Source organism: Nanorana parkeri, unplaced genomic scaffold (genome assembly GCF_000935625.1).
Source record: "Nanorana parkeri isolate BGI_ZX_2015 unplaced genomic scaffold, ASM93562v1 scaffold97, whole genome shotgun sequence".
Classification (NCBI taxonomy): Eukaryota; Metazoa; Chordata; class Amphibia; order Anura; family Dicroglossidae; genus Nanorana; species Nanorana parkeri.
The window spans coordinates 793939-811573 of NW_017306365.1; the positions used below are offsets into that span (position 1 = coordinate 793939).

At 39.2% G+C, this 17635-nt stretch overlaps 1 protein-coding gene across 1 annotated transcript in view; it reads right to left on the reverse strand.

The window, feature by feature from the left end:
- Positions 1 to 858: 858 nt before the first annotated feature.
- VPS13C (vacuolar protein sorting 13 homolog C) overlaps positions 859 to 17635 on the reverse strand; it is a 225912-nt gene continuing 209135 nt past the window's right edge. The window contains exons 83-86 of the mRNA XM_018552762.1: positions 6732 to 6823; positions 3528 to 3651; positions 1285 to 1368; positions 859 to 1041 (exon numbers count right to left, since the gene is read on the reverse strand). Coding sequence (XP_018408264.1) covers positions 943 to 1041; positions 1285 to 1368; positions 3528 to 3651; positions 6732 to 6823 — 399 coding nt within the window. The 3' untranslated portion in view covers positions 859 to 942. The remainder of the gene's footprint in view (positions 1042 to 1284; positions 1369 to 3527; positions 3652 to 6731; positions 6824 to 17635) is intronic.

Genomic DNA, 17635 nt, shown 5'->3' on the forward strand with positions numbered 1-17635 from the left:
GAAAGGTGAGGTCTGAGTCAAGGATGACACCTAGGACCTTGGCATGGGGGGAGGGTTGGATAGTTGTGGTAGCAATCTCAAGGGAAAAGTTGGGGGAAGCTGCACGGGCAGGAGGAAATATCATGAGCTCAGTTTGTGAAAAATTGAGTTTTAAGAAGTGTTGCGACATCCAGACTGATATGTCAGATAATAGATTAGTGACATGCAAGGGCACTGAGATGTGGATCCCTCCGATCCCGTCATAGAGCTGACGTGCCAGTCCTGGCCCACCCGGGCACAGAGGCGCTCGGGACCAGCGCTACAGGGGGGATGGGCGCACCTACCTGCGCCTCAAACTGCTTGTATGTAAACCGGCATCGTCGCCTGTTTTTACATTTTGACAGTTTCCCACTTTAGACGGCCTGTTACATCCCAGATGCTTCCAGTCGGCCGTTTAATTACAATTTAATTTAGTGTCATTTGAAGACAGCCAAATAATAAAACATTTTTTACATTTGAACTTTTTTACTCTTCAGTCTAATTCTTAAATATAAAGTAGCTGTAGAAATTATTATTTATGTGACCTGTATAGACGTGAGGTCGACCTGTATAGACGTGAGGTCAACCTGTAAAGAAACAAAAACTGTACTCTATTGTTAACCAAGTGTGATTTCTTTATTATGGGTTCTCCTTTATAGCAAAAAAAATCAAAGCAATACATGACCTTCAATGCATAGCACGAGGTAAGTGCTAAATCAAACACTCCACAAGGCAAATTTACATATGAACACAGCATTTCATAGTGCAAATTGTCAAGAGGTAAATCCTTTCCAAAAATGCAGAAGAGATTCATATATACTATAAAAGGGGTAAAAGGAAGACAACACAGGAAACCACATGCGTGTTGGAAAATATTTTGAATTGCCAGTTTACTGTATAAAAAATAACTGATAACATAGTATTTTAGTTGCTGAATTGCTTGATAAATCGCTCAGATTTTTGCCTCACTAATGTGTGCTGTCGACAACTGGTCCATGCCTCATCTAAAACTTTGAGAACTGCCTGGAAGACAAAAAAAATAAAGAGACATGATTGACAACTATGTAAAAAATGGCCACAGGTTGATGAAAACATTGGAAGTTATGGCACAAGCATCAGTACTTGATCTGTCTGTTATAGACATAATATTTGTAAGTCGCACTCCATGGATTAAATTGGAGAAAAATATTAGGCAAGAGACAGTCCAAGAATGTGTGTGTGCTGGAATCCATCAGCTGACAAGCACATAATTAGGGTTCTATTTACCTGAGCAGTCGCACTATTATCGAGCGTAATCCTTTTTTGAACCTCCTGACCTCTGTTTTCCTTTTTCTGGAAGACTGATTGACTCTGGTCCTATGAAAAGAAGAGATGGCAGAGAAGTGAGCTATTGGTGCAGAAAGATACTATGGTAGAAGCTGAACTGAATTTGTTGCTACACAGTATCAACATTAACATTCAGAGGTCTTTAATGAGTAGTAACTACTTGCAATAAAGCTATTCATACATTTCTGAAAATGTGTAAGCGGAAACTATTAACACTCTGCACATGCAAAATTATTACTGGTAGCCAAGGATTTGTAGGTTAGGCAAAGGGACCAAGACTTCAGAATGCTGGGCAGCAATATCAATATACTGGTTGAGGGGCTAAACAGCAGCTCCCTAAGTGTCTGCTACACTACTTGCTTGACCAAAGGTTTAAGGACACCTGATCATCATACCTATATGAGCTTGTGTGACATCCCATTCCCAAACAATGGCCATTAAGTTGCCGACCGAAAACTTTTAAGAGGGCTTCCAACCTCTTGTCAACTGGGTCTCTGAACACCGGAACCATCAATGTTTTGTATGCAGACAGGAAATAGCTGAATCCACAGTCGGAAAAGCACACTTCAACAAAAACATTTGTCAATAAGACTTTGTGGAGCAAAGGGTTTGGGAGGAACAAATGCCTTTTCAGAGTGTGGTCAGAAACCTTACAGCACAGGCTGTAAAAGGGAGTGCACAGGAAAAACTTTAGGTGGACAAGGTTTTTTATAAATAACCCAGACTGGTGACTTTAGGTAAGGTCAATGCAGGCTGCCCTTTTTTAGGGCAGGTGTATACTTCATCCACAAGGAGAGAAGCTGTTTCCTTCAGTTTTAGGGAGATATCAGAGAACTGATTTTTTTGCTGAGAAGATTCCTCTGAACAAGTCAAGCATCTACTCTCATCATCCTTATTTGGAAGCCCATGGGCAAACAGGATGAGCCCAGGGGGTATGAAGAGGATGCACGTTTGTGGAGATAGTTTCCACATTACCCCAGACAGTAGTGAAAGAGTTTGCTTAAAGCAGAGGTAGACAAACTCCAGACCTCAAGCTGCTACAAATCCCATTAGGCATTGAAAAACTCTGACAGCCACAGGCATGACTCCCAGAGGCAGATGAATGATGGGATTTGTAATTTCACCATAGCTGGAGTTTGCCTACCACAGGGAGTTGAATGAGTACACAAGGCAGACAGTGCTCCAGCAAGTGGACAGCAATCTGGACTAGGACTGTTGGGGTCCCTAGGGGACAGAGGTAAACCTCCTCTTTAGCAGAAGCCAAGAAGGGACTGGGAGAACTCTTGGATCTCGTGCCTAGGGTACACATGACTTGGTAAACTGCAGAGTAGGAAGGGTTAAGCCTTCTGTGCCAGGCACTGTAGGCAGCTTGAGCAAGGCAAGGATTGTTGTGCTGTAGCAGGACGTAGAAGCTGGACTGGTCGGTAGCAGATGTAGCTGGGAGAAAATGGTGCGCAGCTTGCAGAAAACTTACAAGAAGTAAGAACGGTGCAACAGCAGGCCCTACTACTGGAAGTCTGAGAGCATTGCGACAGAAATCAGTGCCAAAGCACAGCATGAGACAGAATAACGGCTCTTCCCTCTTCCATGTCAGATTGCTGAAACAGGCTCCAGCGCATGAAGCAACGTTACAGACTGGCCCAAGATATGATTTCTCGAACGCAGAGCCGAGGAACTAAAGTTCCGGAAAGCTGCAAAAACCATTCAGCTGGAGACTTGCTAGAAGAAATCTTCATGGAAAAATGAATGTGAGCCTCTATCAAAAGAGGATGCTAGTTTATGTCCTCCCGTGGCCCTTAGGAGAACTATGGGGAAAAACACTGACCCCATAGTTCTCCTTTAAGTGCATTAGACATGGTGCCCAAAGGGCTGATCCTTAACATCACTGAGGAGTCAGATAAGACAGATGTCACACACAGTACATAACATCAAAACCTTAATTCACTAAAAGACTGAAATATTTACTTGCAGCTATACAAAATAAACCATATTTGACCTTGCATCTGTTTAATGAGCTTACTAAAAAAACAAAACAAAAAACAAAACAAAACATAATATCGAATGCTTGCTATTGACTACCACACTCTGTGCAACACATCAGCTGACTGGCTGGGTTTTATCTACTAATGTTTCCACTTCCACATTCAACTGCTAAATACCCAAACAAGTGAACTGTTATATACCTTGACTGATAAAGTCAGTATATTGTCCTCCACTGTGGGAGGGCAGAGGAACTCCTCAAAGGAAAAGTCCCAGTCAATGATTCTGTGGCCCAAGATCTCCATTTCCTTTAGGTATATGATCCGCCTATTAGAAATTAAAAGAAATTCAATATATATGTTTATAGAAATTCAATATATTATTATACTTTATTACAAAACACTATAAATCTCAGTAAATAATTATTAAGTTACTAAACACCTCTCTATCTATGTATGCGTCTATACCCAACACCTTTTACACCTGAATGAGATAAAAACAACTAAAACCAACCAAGATAGCTCTCTGTATGCCTATATCAAAAACAAGCGATTAGCCATTTATTGTTTAGACTGAGCATCTAAACGCGTGGCCCACATATGGAGCCAATCAACCCTAATGTGTCCATGTGGCAAGAAATAATGTTGTTTATCCAAGGCTAGTGTAACAACTACTGTAGTATACAATGTATGCTCTGTATTTCAGTCTATGCAAGCAAAGTCTTCTTTCCAAAATGTTCGCATAAATGATAGTGAACCATGCATAGTTTAGTTTTGCAATGATCTATATTTTTCTTATCCTATAGCCAGATATGCATTCAGGACCCAAATATATACGCCAGGCTTTCTCTGTCAGCACATAACATTTCTGTTGTCTCCTATATAGGATAGAGTTAGAGAACTATGAGGTGAGTGATTTTCACTCAACCTCATAGTTCGAGCCGACGTGTAACAATGAAACTGTCACACGTCGGCTCAATAGATCGGGAAGTGAGCAAACGCATACCGTCGCTCACTCCTGTCTCGATCCTGTCCCTGCAGAGAACCGGGACTGTCACTCACGGCTCCCTGCAGGGATTCCCCCCCCTCCTATCCTCCAGTGCTGGCTGTAGCTCGCGTTGTACTGAGCTTTGGGTCACGGGAGGACGCTATTTTGTGTCCTCCCGTGACCGTGAGGAGAACTATGGGGAAAAACACTTACCCCATAGTTCTCCTTTAAAACAAACATTACAAAAGTTATTTATCCGGGCTGTTATAACAGATTTGCAGTAATTGCTGTGAAGTTATTTCAATCTATCCAAGAGTCTTGTTTTAAGGACCCCACCCCTTGCCCTATATGTACACAAACATATAGGTCGGTTGTGTCTACATATGAAAATTATTGTGTTACACGTTACATAAATCACCACATACACCAGAAGTCAGAGCAATATTTCTGGGGCCATTATTCACGGTTAAGTCTAAATCGATGGCCTGTAAAGACTTTTAAAGCGTCACTCATGGACAATTTTGGGTGACAAAGTTTGTTGCAGTTTCATGGGTGCATGCAGGTTTGAGGCTTGGCATGTTAATTAACAGACTCCCGTTTGCTCATTGCTTCCAGGTTCATTCACTGGAGGGGAGATCAGAAAACCTTTCAGTCTGTGTGGAAGCGATAGGACAGCTTTACAGCCGCCCAAATCACTTTCATCAGAAAGCCAGCAGTTGGCTGAAGGGTAAACAAACTCCCAGCTACTATGGCAACCGGGAGTCTGTTTACAGGCCCCTGCTGCCACAGATGTGGCACATATGTCCAGGGCAGTGAAAGGGTTAAATGCTATCCTAGGGGATGTTTTCACTGGCGTACTCTAACGTTAATCAGTAAAACAGAAACTGCATTCACTAAGTTCTTGTCAGTTATTCAAATACAGGTTATAACATGTTGCAGGAATTGTCTGTGCAACCCTTCAAAGAATGTAGTGAATAAACTTTCATATGTTCATTCCCACTTGTTACCCACATCATATAGAGTGCATCCACTTTTTTCAGTTCTTATCTATGCTCCATCCAGAAATCACAGTTGTTACAGGTATGCACAGATATAATTCAACATCCTTCTATGGACCGTTATGACAAACTCCACAAGGATCATAAGCTTTCCCTACTTCGGGGATCTTACTGTAGTTGGCTTAATTCCAGTCATTTTTGCCTTCTTAGAACAATCCCATCACTGGGTTTTATGGGGTTCGCCTACTAAAGGCAAATAGGCTGTTCACTTGCAAGGGAAATTTTGCCCTAGCTTGTTGAAAACTCACTTTGCAAAGGATCATCAACCATGTACAAAATACCCCCACACCAAAAAAAATTAAAAACCAACAGCATTTTGCCTGCACGATTGGATAATGGGAGGGAAAATTTGCTTGCAAAGTGATAATTCCTCTTTACAGTAAACAGCCTATTCTGCAATTAGAAGAATCTAAAAAATCCTTCCTAGGAAAGGGAAATTGATTGCTCGGTTCTTGACCAGGCCCACTGCAGCTATTAGACTCCTTGTTGATAAAAATCTCCTAGTGGTATATACTGAGGAATCCTGTGCACAATTTTAGGACTGCCTAAGCATTAGAGGAGTCCAGAAGACCTCTGCCTCCTGTGGGCACTAACATCGTTTGGATACGGAGGTCAGCTGAAAGTCTGCCCACCACTCTTGGCAACTTCTCCTATCCACCTCTCTCTTACACCATCCTACTGCAGTGCTCGCACCTCCCATTAGCTGAGCACACCCCCGTTGCTAGCTAAAAAGAGACGAATAGCAGATGTAATGAAGGAAGGACAGTTCAGAGAGGGAAAACACACATCATTTGTAAGGCAATGCATCATGAGAAATGGATTTCCTCTGCAGGCTCTGCTATTACCTGGATGGTCAAGTGAACCCTAGATAAGTCCAGCACTTGGGGAGCATCTTTTAAAATGCATAACAGAGAGGATCCAGACTGAAAGTGGCCAGGGAAGGGGGCAATTGAGAGACAATTAGGAATGGCTTGGGTACAAAAGGGCATAATTTAATTGATGAAAAGTTACATTCTGTTACTAAAAGTGAACTTAGCCTTTAAAGAAGTGTGTCTTAGGTGACAGAGTAATTGTATGTAGAACAATTATGTCACAATATAAACGTTTGCAATTATTATTGCTGCTACTGCTCCTTCTTGGTAAACTGCAACCAAGAACTGGTCCCTGATAGTGTATGAACTATGTTGGCGGCACTCTGAGGTCAGTGACACTTATTGTCGCAGCTGACATTGCCAGGTGCCACAGAGAGGTTGCTGTTGGCCCTATGGGCTGTAGTTATGCCCCTGAACATAACCTTGTCAAGTGAATATGCCGACTGTTACCTTAATGAAAATATATCAACTGAAAATAAAATAAACAAACCTGTTGGTGACCACAAGGTTCGCTTTCATATTTTTGCCGAGAGGGCAGCAGAATCTGTACATTTCTCCATCCAACTTTTTGATGTTTGAGTTCTAAAATATAAAAACATAAAATCCCATGCATCAACCATATTCCTCTAGCAACGTGCAACATATTTTTGGATTTTACAAAATTAATTATATTCATACTGTGCTGCCTGCCCACGCTTGCAATACTATATTAAAGTAATGAAAGTATTATGCATGAATAGTTCCTCACATGTTCTAAATGTCATAAATGAGATGGTGCCCCTATAGAAACACCCTCCCAGTATGAAGGCATGACAATAAATATAAGCTGTTGCATTTTGAAACAAAGGATGCTATGAAATAGAGTTATCTTCATAAAACACATTACAGACACTATCATTTTTAATTAGCCTCCTCCCCGGTACACAATTTCTTTACCAAAAAATGTACAAAAACACATACCAAGACCACATTTTTGAGACTGGCAGAAAGATAAAGGGAAGCAAGGGAAGCAAACTAAGCAGGACCTCGATGCAGGAAAGCAACTATTGAAGCCTTTGTAATAGCTTAGAGGAAAGAAAAATTGTTCAATTTACACCCCTTAAAGCTCTAATATCGATCTATCTATCTATAATGTTGGCTGCATGCGCCTTCAAGACATTCGCCCTATGGAAACCAGTTGAGTTTTTTTTTTTCTTCCTCTTCTTGCCAGACTATGATATGATAACCACCGTCCAACTTTAGTACCTAGTGACTGAATGAAGATTCAGAGGGTGACTGTAGAAATGTGCAGGTTTTAAAACAAGTTAACATATTTCTATCAAGGTTTACTGCACTGCATTTTTTTAGCATTTGAAATGACAGCCAGAAGTAGCTCAGAAGCAATTCTGCATATTGGGATAACTTTTGTTCTGTACTGCGAGAGAACATTGCTATGCAGGCCTGCATGCTTTCACTTGCTTAGAATAATGTGCATATAGAGAGGAAATAATTTCCCACTGACAGACATGATACTGATATTTTTATAATGGAAAAAAAGTCAGATGGCAAAGCTGGGAATCTTCACTTCCGTACAACAAGAACTATTCTGTCACTACAAGAAAGAAAACCAAGCAGACAAAATCTGGAGCAGCTGTACCTAGCAACCAATCAGCTTCTATCTTTCATTTTCAAGTCTCAACTGAACAAACTGAACAGAGAAGCTGATTGTTTGCCCTGGGCAACGGCTCCAGATTTTGATAAATTCCACTCAGACTGTTTTGCTATATGAAGGACATTAAACTTCACATCTACTTAAATGTAACAAAAGGAGTCTTAAAAATGTGATTCAGAAAAAGCATTTATTGCTCAACTCAGAGACAAAAAAATTCACAATAATCAAAAATCAATCACTACCATACACAAAACTTGTTGCTACATTAAAGGCTTATGGGTCCTATTTATAAAGACCAAAATTACCTTTTGCCATTTTTTTCTCTAGGAAATTGATTGTTATATTGTTTCTGGCAGTTTTATCTGTTTATAAGGCAGACCTGGGCAACTGCTCCACCTATTCTCACAATACATTACAGGTGGAAATAATCCAGTAAAAGTTCTCTAAAGACAAACACTGCAAATTTATAAATATATTAACCAAGGGCATTTGTCGACAGTCTCTGGGCTTGCGTCAATGGCATCAGTTTGAAAACGCTTCTGAGATAATTCAGAATTTATTGACAGGTACATCTGACCTGCATTTGACTTGCTTCAAGCGGGTTTTGCATATCTACAGACATGTATAGGAATGCAAACCCTGTTAAAAGCAGACAAAAGCCCATCGACACAGACCGTAAGCAAAGTGTAAACAATAACTTTCAATGACCACCATGGGGGACTTTCCTCAAGGTGGAACAAATGATTTTTAATTTCACGGTTTTGCACTATTTTTTTTATGCCAGACTGTCTTTAAAACATTTGCCTTTTAACTTTGACATTTGGAATTTCTACAAAAAAAAAATTATCAGCATATAGGGCAAAATAGGAAGCCATTATTTCAATGATTTTTATAAATAGGTCCATAGATTTTGGTTACAGATTCAAACTATTAAAAAAAAGGAGTTACATTCTAAAAACTGTATGCTGTTCAAACAGCTAATATATGCAATCATAGTATTAGATATTGATCCCTTTTTTATTTTAGCAAGACCAGGCTTATTGGTAAATGTGAGAATGACAGAAGTAGGAACAAACTAACATTGTCAGGGATGCTTAAGAGGTTGCAGGCTTTATATAAATAATAAGGATATAACAAGTGACCATTGTAAGTACTCCTGTCATTGTTACAGATTGTCCCAACCAGTTACTTTGCTGGACAGAATAGTCTGCATGTAAAAATTTGAAAAAAAAAAATAACAAAATAAAGTGATGAAGTGAAATATGCTGAATTCTATAATTACATGTAATAACAGCATACAACCATCAACATATATTATTTATAGCAACACATTTCTATTAAGTGCTTGGTGAATACATTTTGACATATTTGATCTAAAACAAGAGTAACTGGTCCTTTATTTGCATATAAACATACATTAGTTTAAATAACAGAAGTTACAACTATATGAAATATGTAAGTTTCTGTATTATAATAATCAAAGAAAGGTTACAGTCTACACCACATGTGTATACACTTTATATAAGCATTACAATATCATTTTAATAGCGAGAGCTTGACATTATTTATTACACTAAAACTACAAATAATGTCTAAACATTTCCATAAACTTAAAAAATTCTTGTGCTTTGAAAACAAATGTCATTGTGCCTCTGAGAGTCGAGTATAATAGCACTGTGCTTTATACACATATTGTAAAACCCACTAATGCTCACAATACATATCCGACACCTTGTTACAAGAAGGGATGAGCTAGTTACAACGGATCACTCAACCATCTCTAGTATTCAGTCACAGATTTACATGGATCCGGAGGACTTGACTGACCTGTCTGAACTATACTCTTGAGTTGAGACGAGTCTAGCACTGGCCACAAACAGATAGATTCATCAAACAATATGACACAAGCTATAATACTTGTTCATCCTCCCAAATTTAGTGGATCATTGTATATATTAGGGGTAGGCAACCTTGGCATTACGGCTGTGCTGAAACTATATATCCCATCATGCATCTGCCTTCGGAAGTCATGCCTGTGGCTGCCATAATCTTGCAATGCCTCATGGGACCTGTAATTTTACCACAGCTGGACTGGCGAGGTTGCCTACCTCTGGTAAATATAGTAGACACAGCAATGTATCCATTGACTTATAGGATATGTGGCATGAGGATAATATTATTGTGAATTCTCTGTTCCTACATGTAACATTTCAGCAGTCCCAAGCTTTTCTAGGATGTTGGAAGATTTCTTTGTCTGATTGTTTTTATTTTTATCCAGACACGATAAAGTAAATGGTGGAACACCTAAACTTGGTCTTATTGCCTGAAAAATGATCTTGCTTATAGCCAGAAATAGGCTATTCACACACAGCAGAGATTATCATGTCCTGGCTGAATGTCACTTTTCTCTAAGGCCAGGATGTTCTGAGAATTAGAGAAGGGGATGCAATTGTGCACATTAAGCTAGCTCATCCGACTGCACCCACCCGCTGTTTCTGGCTACCTCTTCCTGCAAATCTTGTTTGCATTTTTTACCAAGTATGTCTACTTCACTGTTAGGAATGTGCAAATGTAGTTAAATATTGTGCTTACATAATATCAGCTGTAAAAGTACTTTTAAGGGTTTGCACTGGAAAAATATGCCTGTCATCAAAGCCTGGAATCCACATTTCTGTCACTTAACATAAGATGCCAGAAGTTAAGTAACTTATAATTTTTACTGTGCATAGCTGGTTGATCTGCTTTCACCATGTCTGTTCTCATTAAATATAACAAAGGAAATACTGAAACGTACAGTAGATCATCCATCAACCATTATTTCATCTACATTTGCTAAGCTCATCCAAATGGGACGATACAGGCCCTTTATATCAAGAATTATAAAATTTATAACCATTATTAAAACTCTTAAAACAATATAGTACTTTTTATTTTCAACGAATTAAATTATCTGAAAACAAATAAACCGTTTTAGGATATTAAAGAAGTCGCATGGGTCAAACATAATTATTAATCCAGGTCACATAGAGCACAAAAACTCCTTCAGTATTTCTTTTAAAGTAGATATTGTTGTAAAATCCTTGATAGGTATCACAAGTCATTTTCTTATGTATAATGACATTCCAGGACATGGGGAGGAATTTATTTTTTTGCTTAGTGGGTGTGTTGTGTGTTTCACAAATTCAGGTCTCTTTCTTCAGAAGCAGTGACCTAAAGTCTCTTTACACTGAATGTAAAAAAATCATAAACATTAATAATATAATTGTAGAACAATATAGATATACTCAACTGAATAGCATGTGGACTCCTTACTATAGGTTAAGCGTACAAACAACAATGCAAATGTATACATATCAAAGCTTGAAAGACTCTGAATGACCCCCTGAATGACCCATATAGGTCTGTACTGCAGTAATACAGTGGGGGGTAAAATATGGATGTAGGAGTCACGCTAGCCATTCATTTACACAAAGTACATTCCAACCCTTAAAGAAAGTCCCACACATGCAACACCAGTGTCTCCCCCCAGGTAAATCACAATAGAGGAAAAGAAAAATCACTTGGCAGATGTTGGTCACAAAGAGTGTGGCGGCCCAGGGGGAGAGGCTATGGAGAAGGGAAGGTGCTGGCAGGCATGTCTCTTCTGCAATCTTCTCTGGGGCCAACTACGGCTCACCGGGCATAGTTAGGTTGTGCTAGTTCCATATTCATCCTCTAGCCAGTAGTTTTTTTTTCCCTTTTGAGAATTATGGTTTACCTGGGGATGACACTGGCATTGCACATGTGGCACTTTCGTTTGGAGTTTGCATGTGCTTTGTTTGTGCAAAAATGATCTTGACTCCTCTCTCCCATGCAACCTATTTTTTTATTCCTTTACACTATATTATTGCAGCACAGCTCTATCTCGGAGCATGTGGGGACAGGATGGAAAATGGGAGAGAGATGCATGACCGCTTTCAGCCTTTGATATGTAAGCACTTGTTTGTATGTGTTAATCTATGGTAATGAGCTAATAGGCTATTCTAAGATGTATACCTATATTGTTTTAGGAAATTATTATTTAATGTGTATGACTTCTTTATATAGAATAAGGAGACTCTTGGGTCACTGTGTCTAAAGAGGGAGACCGTAATCCACAGAACACGGTTACTTAGAAGAGAAAAAATCCCTCCTCATATCCCAGAATGCCATTATACATACGAAAATGACTGGTGATGCCAAGAACTTTAGGATAATACAGACCTGAAAATAAGTATTGGAGTGGGTTTATGCTATATGTGACCTGGATCAAATATGCGCGACCCACATGACTTCTTTGATATCATTAAATGTTTTTATATTTGCAATAATAACAGAAAAATACTATGATCTGTTAAGGGTTTTTGTAATAGGTGCATAAATGACAATCCTATTTATGGTGTCAGTATAGTCCTATTCAAATAACATTAGTAAGCAGAGATTAACTACTACGTATGGCAACACCACTACTAAGAGTGCTAAGAGTGTGTTAAGAGACTCCGACTAAAACATCCAATAATGTATTACATTATTTAATCTGTACAAATTTAGAGAGTGCACCCCAATAAAATAATTAGCAATTTTGGCTGGATGCCACCAAGGCAAAATAGGTACAAATCAAGAAAGTTTATTTTCAGTTCAATTATTTCGTTCATTGTAACTGTGTTTTTGGATGATTGTGCATTTACTGCCATCCTCCCCCTTCCCCAAAGATGTCAAACCTGAGAAGTTCATATAGGATAGCTGAAATAATAACAATTTGTAAGCTCATGAACTCAAGTATATGTTTCATGTTTTCATGCTCGTTACCCTGTATCTTTGAATCTTTACAGATGTTATATATAAAGGGAATAAAAACAAAGCCACCTGAGTTGGAGTATGGTCCTGTCAAACATTTCTTAATTCTGGAACTACATGGAGCTCCTGGTTCAAGGTTCAAACATTTTCCACAAGCTGCTCTGTGGCAGTTACTGATAACTATAGTCTGTGAAATGCTACACAATAAAAAGATATTCCTTACAGGTATGCTAAAATTGCATTACCCTTAGCTTCCACTAAAAAAAGTTTGTGAACTTGTGTGAATGATTTGGATCTCTGCTTGAAAGGCTCCTGAAACCTAGTTTGATCTTGATGCCATTTATAATAACAATAATTAAAGACTACATTGCACCATACAAGCGATTTGGCGGCTGTATAGCCGCCGGATCGCTTGTATCTGAACAGCCATCGCTAGCTGTTTAAAACAATACCAAGAACAAGGCTGCTGCAGCAGCTGTGTTCTTGGTAAAATCCCTTCAGGAGCTGCACGTTTATATACGTTAGAGTTTTTGTGTTATTACTTGCAGATATCCAGGTAATTCCAACATATTCACAAACTTTTTCTTGGAGCTGAATAGTTGTACACACAGGTGTTTTTTTCCACTTGTTATTGGTTAAAATGTGAGTTAAAAATGGAAATATTTAAAGTGACACTAAACTTAGAAGTTAAATCTTAAAAATTAATTCAAGTATCTTAACAATTAACAAAAGTGTATCTTATTCAGGTATCAATCAGCTGTAGATCCTCAAATCATCTCTGAATTGGTGCTGACACTGTCCTTCCTTCTGGAGGGTGGCTACTTTTGTTCCTCATGGTCCTATGTGTGTTGTAAAGTAGTCACCACTCCAAGCTCCCACCTGTGATGGACTACAATCTCAGGTTTAGTTTACTAATTTGTATTGAGATTATAGTCCATCATGGGAGTGAGCTTGGAGCAGTGGGTACTTTACCACATACACAGGGACATGGGGAACAAAAGTAGCCACCCTCCAGAAGGAAGGACAGTGTCAGCACCAATTCAGAGATGATTTGAGGATCTACAGCCGAGTGATACACAAATAAGGTACATTTTGGTTAATAGATCAGGTACTTGAATTCATTTTTAAGATTTAACTTTTGAGTTTAGTGTCACTTTAATCTCACAGAAAGTGATCAAAGTGCACGGACATTCCACACATACAAAGGTCAGGGAGAGTGGCAAATTATACTCAGTCCTTGTATCGTTAACTGCCTCTGTAAAGTTCTCATGTCCATAAATAGTAGGATGTGCTTTTTTCTTAAAGTGATGTTAGAGCCTTTACTTTTTCTCATTCCCATACTCTCATGGAAACAAACACAAGTAGTAAACAATATAAAATTTAGCTTTTTTAAAGCTTGTTATTTTAAAGAGGTAAAGTCAGAAAAAACAAAAGGCCAAAAGAGCTACAGTTCTAGGCAAAAAGCATGCCATCCAAAAGATTTTGTCCAGGCACAAATAGGAACATCTATACTCAAAGAATATACCAAAAAGGCCTACACATTTAACACCAAAATACCTCTAATCCATATAAGACTTTGAAAACACAAAATGGCACCTGTAATACCTAACTACTGTATATGTAGTATCAAGTGCTTTAGGAGGACACAGATGTTTAATATATATACAGTACATATAAAGGATATATTGCAATGGGATTATCCACCAAGAGCATCTTCTCTAGAAAGAGTCTAAAGGAGGTTACATTGTGCAGATGGAAGAAGCTATGGGTTAATGGAATGCTCAAGACCACAAGGTCCTAGTCCTTGGCGTGAAACCCATCCTAAACATGAAATTTAGAATGAATGAAGATAAGAAAAAAGGTAATTTACTCTCCTTCATTCCAGTTATTGCTGCATATGTGAAAAAAGAAAGAAGATAGACAACAAGTTAGACAATTCTTTAGTTTATTCACTTCCTGGTATAAATCTCCTCAATGCAGACAAACTAAATATTGTGTGATGCATAGAGCCACTACAAGGCCAACATGCATCGAGAGGTCTATTAGAATGAAAGAGTAATAGTTAAAGCTGGACTCCGGGATAAGCAAATGTTATCTAAATACAAGAGTCATGTGTATCCTTAATTGAATCTTGGCGTGCTTTGTGTATTTCTTCCAGATCTGTGCAGTAATCCAGTGTGACACTTTACCTCTGTGTAGGAGCTTCCTATAATAAAGACCAGTCACTGCTGCTCTCTCTCCCCTTGTGCAGGGTGACTGGTCTTGTATCCACCCCCTTTAGTAGTTTTCTACAGGCAACCTGTAGGGGGGAAGACATGCTGGGTCCTTTCCAAAGCTCTACTTTTTGCACAGGCTATGTGCAGCACAATGATGTCACCACTACTTTTACAAGGTAATAATTTGGTTTACAAAGGCCTTTGGTGCACACACACTTAAATTAAAGCTTCTGTACCCTGAGTTCAGCTTTAAAGTTAAAGAATGTTTTGCTTGTGCCGGCAGTGTTGATCTTTGCTCCCTACCCCTGCCACTTCTGGCTGTGTCAGATGCTTGGTCCCCCATTGAGCGATGAGGTTACTTCCGCTTGGCCCTACACCGCTACTGTACTCTATAGTAATGTAGGGGTAGGTGGAGAAAAAAACCAGAGCACAGAGGGGGTAGGGCATCCAAAACACTAGAAGTGTTAGTTGCAGAAGCTTCGATAGACAGTGGTAGGGAGCAAAGATCAGTGCTGCAAGCAGCGGGACAGGCAAGGGAGAAAGGTTCACTTTAAAAGGACCAAGACCAGCATAATTGCTAACTAATATTAGATTATAATATCTATCAAAACATTTTTGTTTTCCACTCTACTCCACAATGGAATACCTGGGCGATGTACCAAATAAATACATTAAGGCTGTCGAAATCCAAAACCCGGAAACCTAGATCCAGTTCAACCAAGCATAGTAGAACCTCAAGAATGACCCCAAGTGTGTACTCTTGGAAAAAATGAAGCTCCAAATACTACCTCCACCATTCTGCCTGGAAGAGCTCTTTATGTTCCTGTCCCATACTGAAAAGGGACAAGAAAACACTCACAGTTAAGAAAATAAGATTGCAAAAGTAGTGGCCAATTTAGGCTCTTCCTTTTACTTTGCAGGTAGGCGGATTTACTCTTTTTGGTGAACTCTTGTAGAGTGCATAGAAAATCCTATATCGTATATATCCGAATATCCGAATATATATCCTATATCCTAATAGCAATGTTTTGTCAGACTTTGGATGAAAGGGAATGTACAGTGTATTTCTCATGAATAAAGATTTTGTGTTATTATTGTGTTCACCTTAAAGCAATTTTTGATATGACTTCCACACTTTATTGCTATTCCATAATTGTTATTGTTGTACTAAATACAGAGATTTGTAGATTAACCATTAGAGGAAACTCTGTATTAATTCAAACTCTCTTCTTAACAACTGTTGAGATACCTGCCACACAGAGAGCCACTAGCATTGTATGTAATGAGTAACCTGACTCATAGACTTGGATTGTGACAAGGAACAGTAAAGCAAAATCCCTGCGCAGCATTTCACAGCACGGAGCAAAGTCCGACATGGCTCTATGAACATATATATTGTAAATACTAACCACACATAGAGTGAAGGTTTTATAGAACATCAACCCACATTGATAACATTATTTACATCAAGCTGATCTGCATTACACGCATATCTCAAAAAAATAATTAAAAATACTTTACATTCCCTTTAAACATAAAAGTGAATGTATCTTACAACAAAAGAATCTGGGCTGAAATAAAGTGTAAATATACAAACCAGGACACCATTTTGTATACACAGACCCTTATACATTCTTACACTGAAAAGCGTTTAGAAAAAGTAAATACGTCTTTGCCACAAATTCCAGTCTATCGGAGCAACAGCACTGTAAATAAACACAACTGTCCAGATCATTGTGTAGGAAATACATCTTTCCAGGATGAGAATACTGAAACCTCATGTTTTGTGATGTTTACATAAAGAGAGCTGCAGACGGGATTAAAAATTCCAATGCAAGACTGCATAATATCAGGTTAGAGCAGTTGCAATATTTTTTTTTTTAAAGTAGAACCCTAGCTAAAACTTTTTGGGCCACAAAAGTTAAGATCTCTGTCAGTTTTTTTTCTGCAGTCCCCTTTGTGGGGTTTTCCTTTAAAGTAGAGCTGAAGTCAATTTAATTTAATTTTTTATAACCTAAAAAAAAAAAAAAGTGTTATAACCTATCAGCCTTTTTCCCCCATCTTTTTACCCCATTGGGGAGATTTCCCCTCACTTCCTGTCCGATAGCCACCACAGGAAGTGAGAGGAAGTCCCTCCAAAGAGAGAGAAGCCCCTGGTGGTCAATACAGTCATCAAAACTAGTGTTCCCGTTGGAAGATTTCCCATTTATTACTGTTCTGATGACAACCCAAAGATTTGGCTTTTCTTTAACTTTCAGTAATAAATGGTATGGATAATGATAATCAGTACAAATTAGTAAACTAAACCTGAGATTGTAGTCTACCATGGGAGTGCGCTTGGAGCAGTGGCTACTTTACAACACACATAGGCGGGGCCATAGGAAGGGTGAGTCACTCGCCGAGGGTGCAGCAAGGGCCAGCCTTTGGAGTGTGCGAGCGCAGGGCGCCAGGCGGCAAACACAGGTTGGCCTTGGGGCGGCAAGGAGTAGAGGGGTGGCACAGCCTGCAGCTTCTCCTCAGATCTGAGGGGTTCTGAGTAGAAAAGGAGCGCTGCAGCCGGTTGGAGGGCACGGAGGAGGGAGCTGTCATCCAGGATGGCTGAACGGTGAGTAGAGAGAGAGAGCCACTAGGCAAGGATCTGACAGCCAGCGGCTCTCTCTCTCCTCACTGCTCGGCCATCCTGAAGTGACAAAGCTCCCTCCTCCGCGCTGC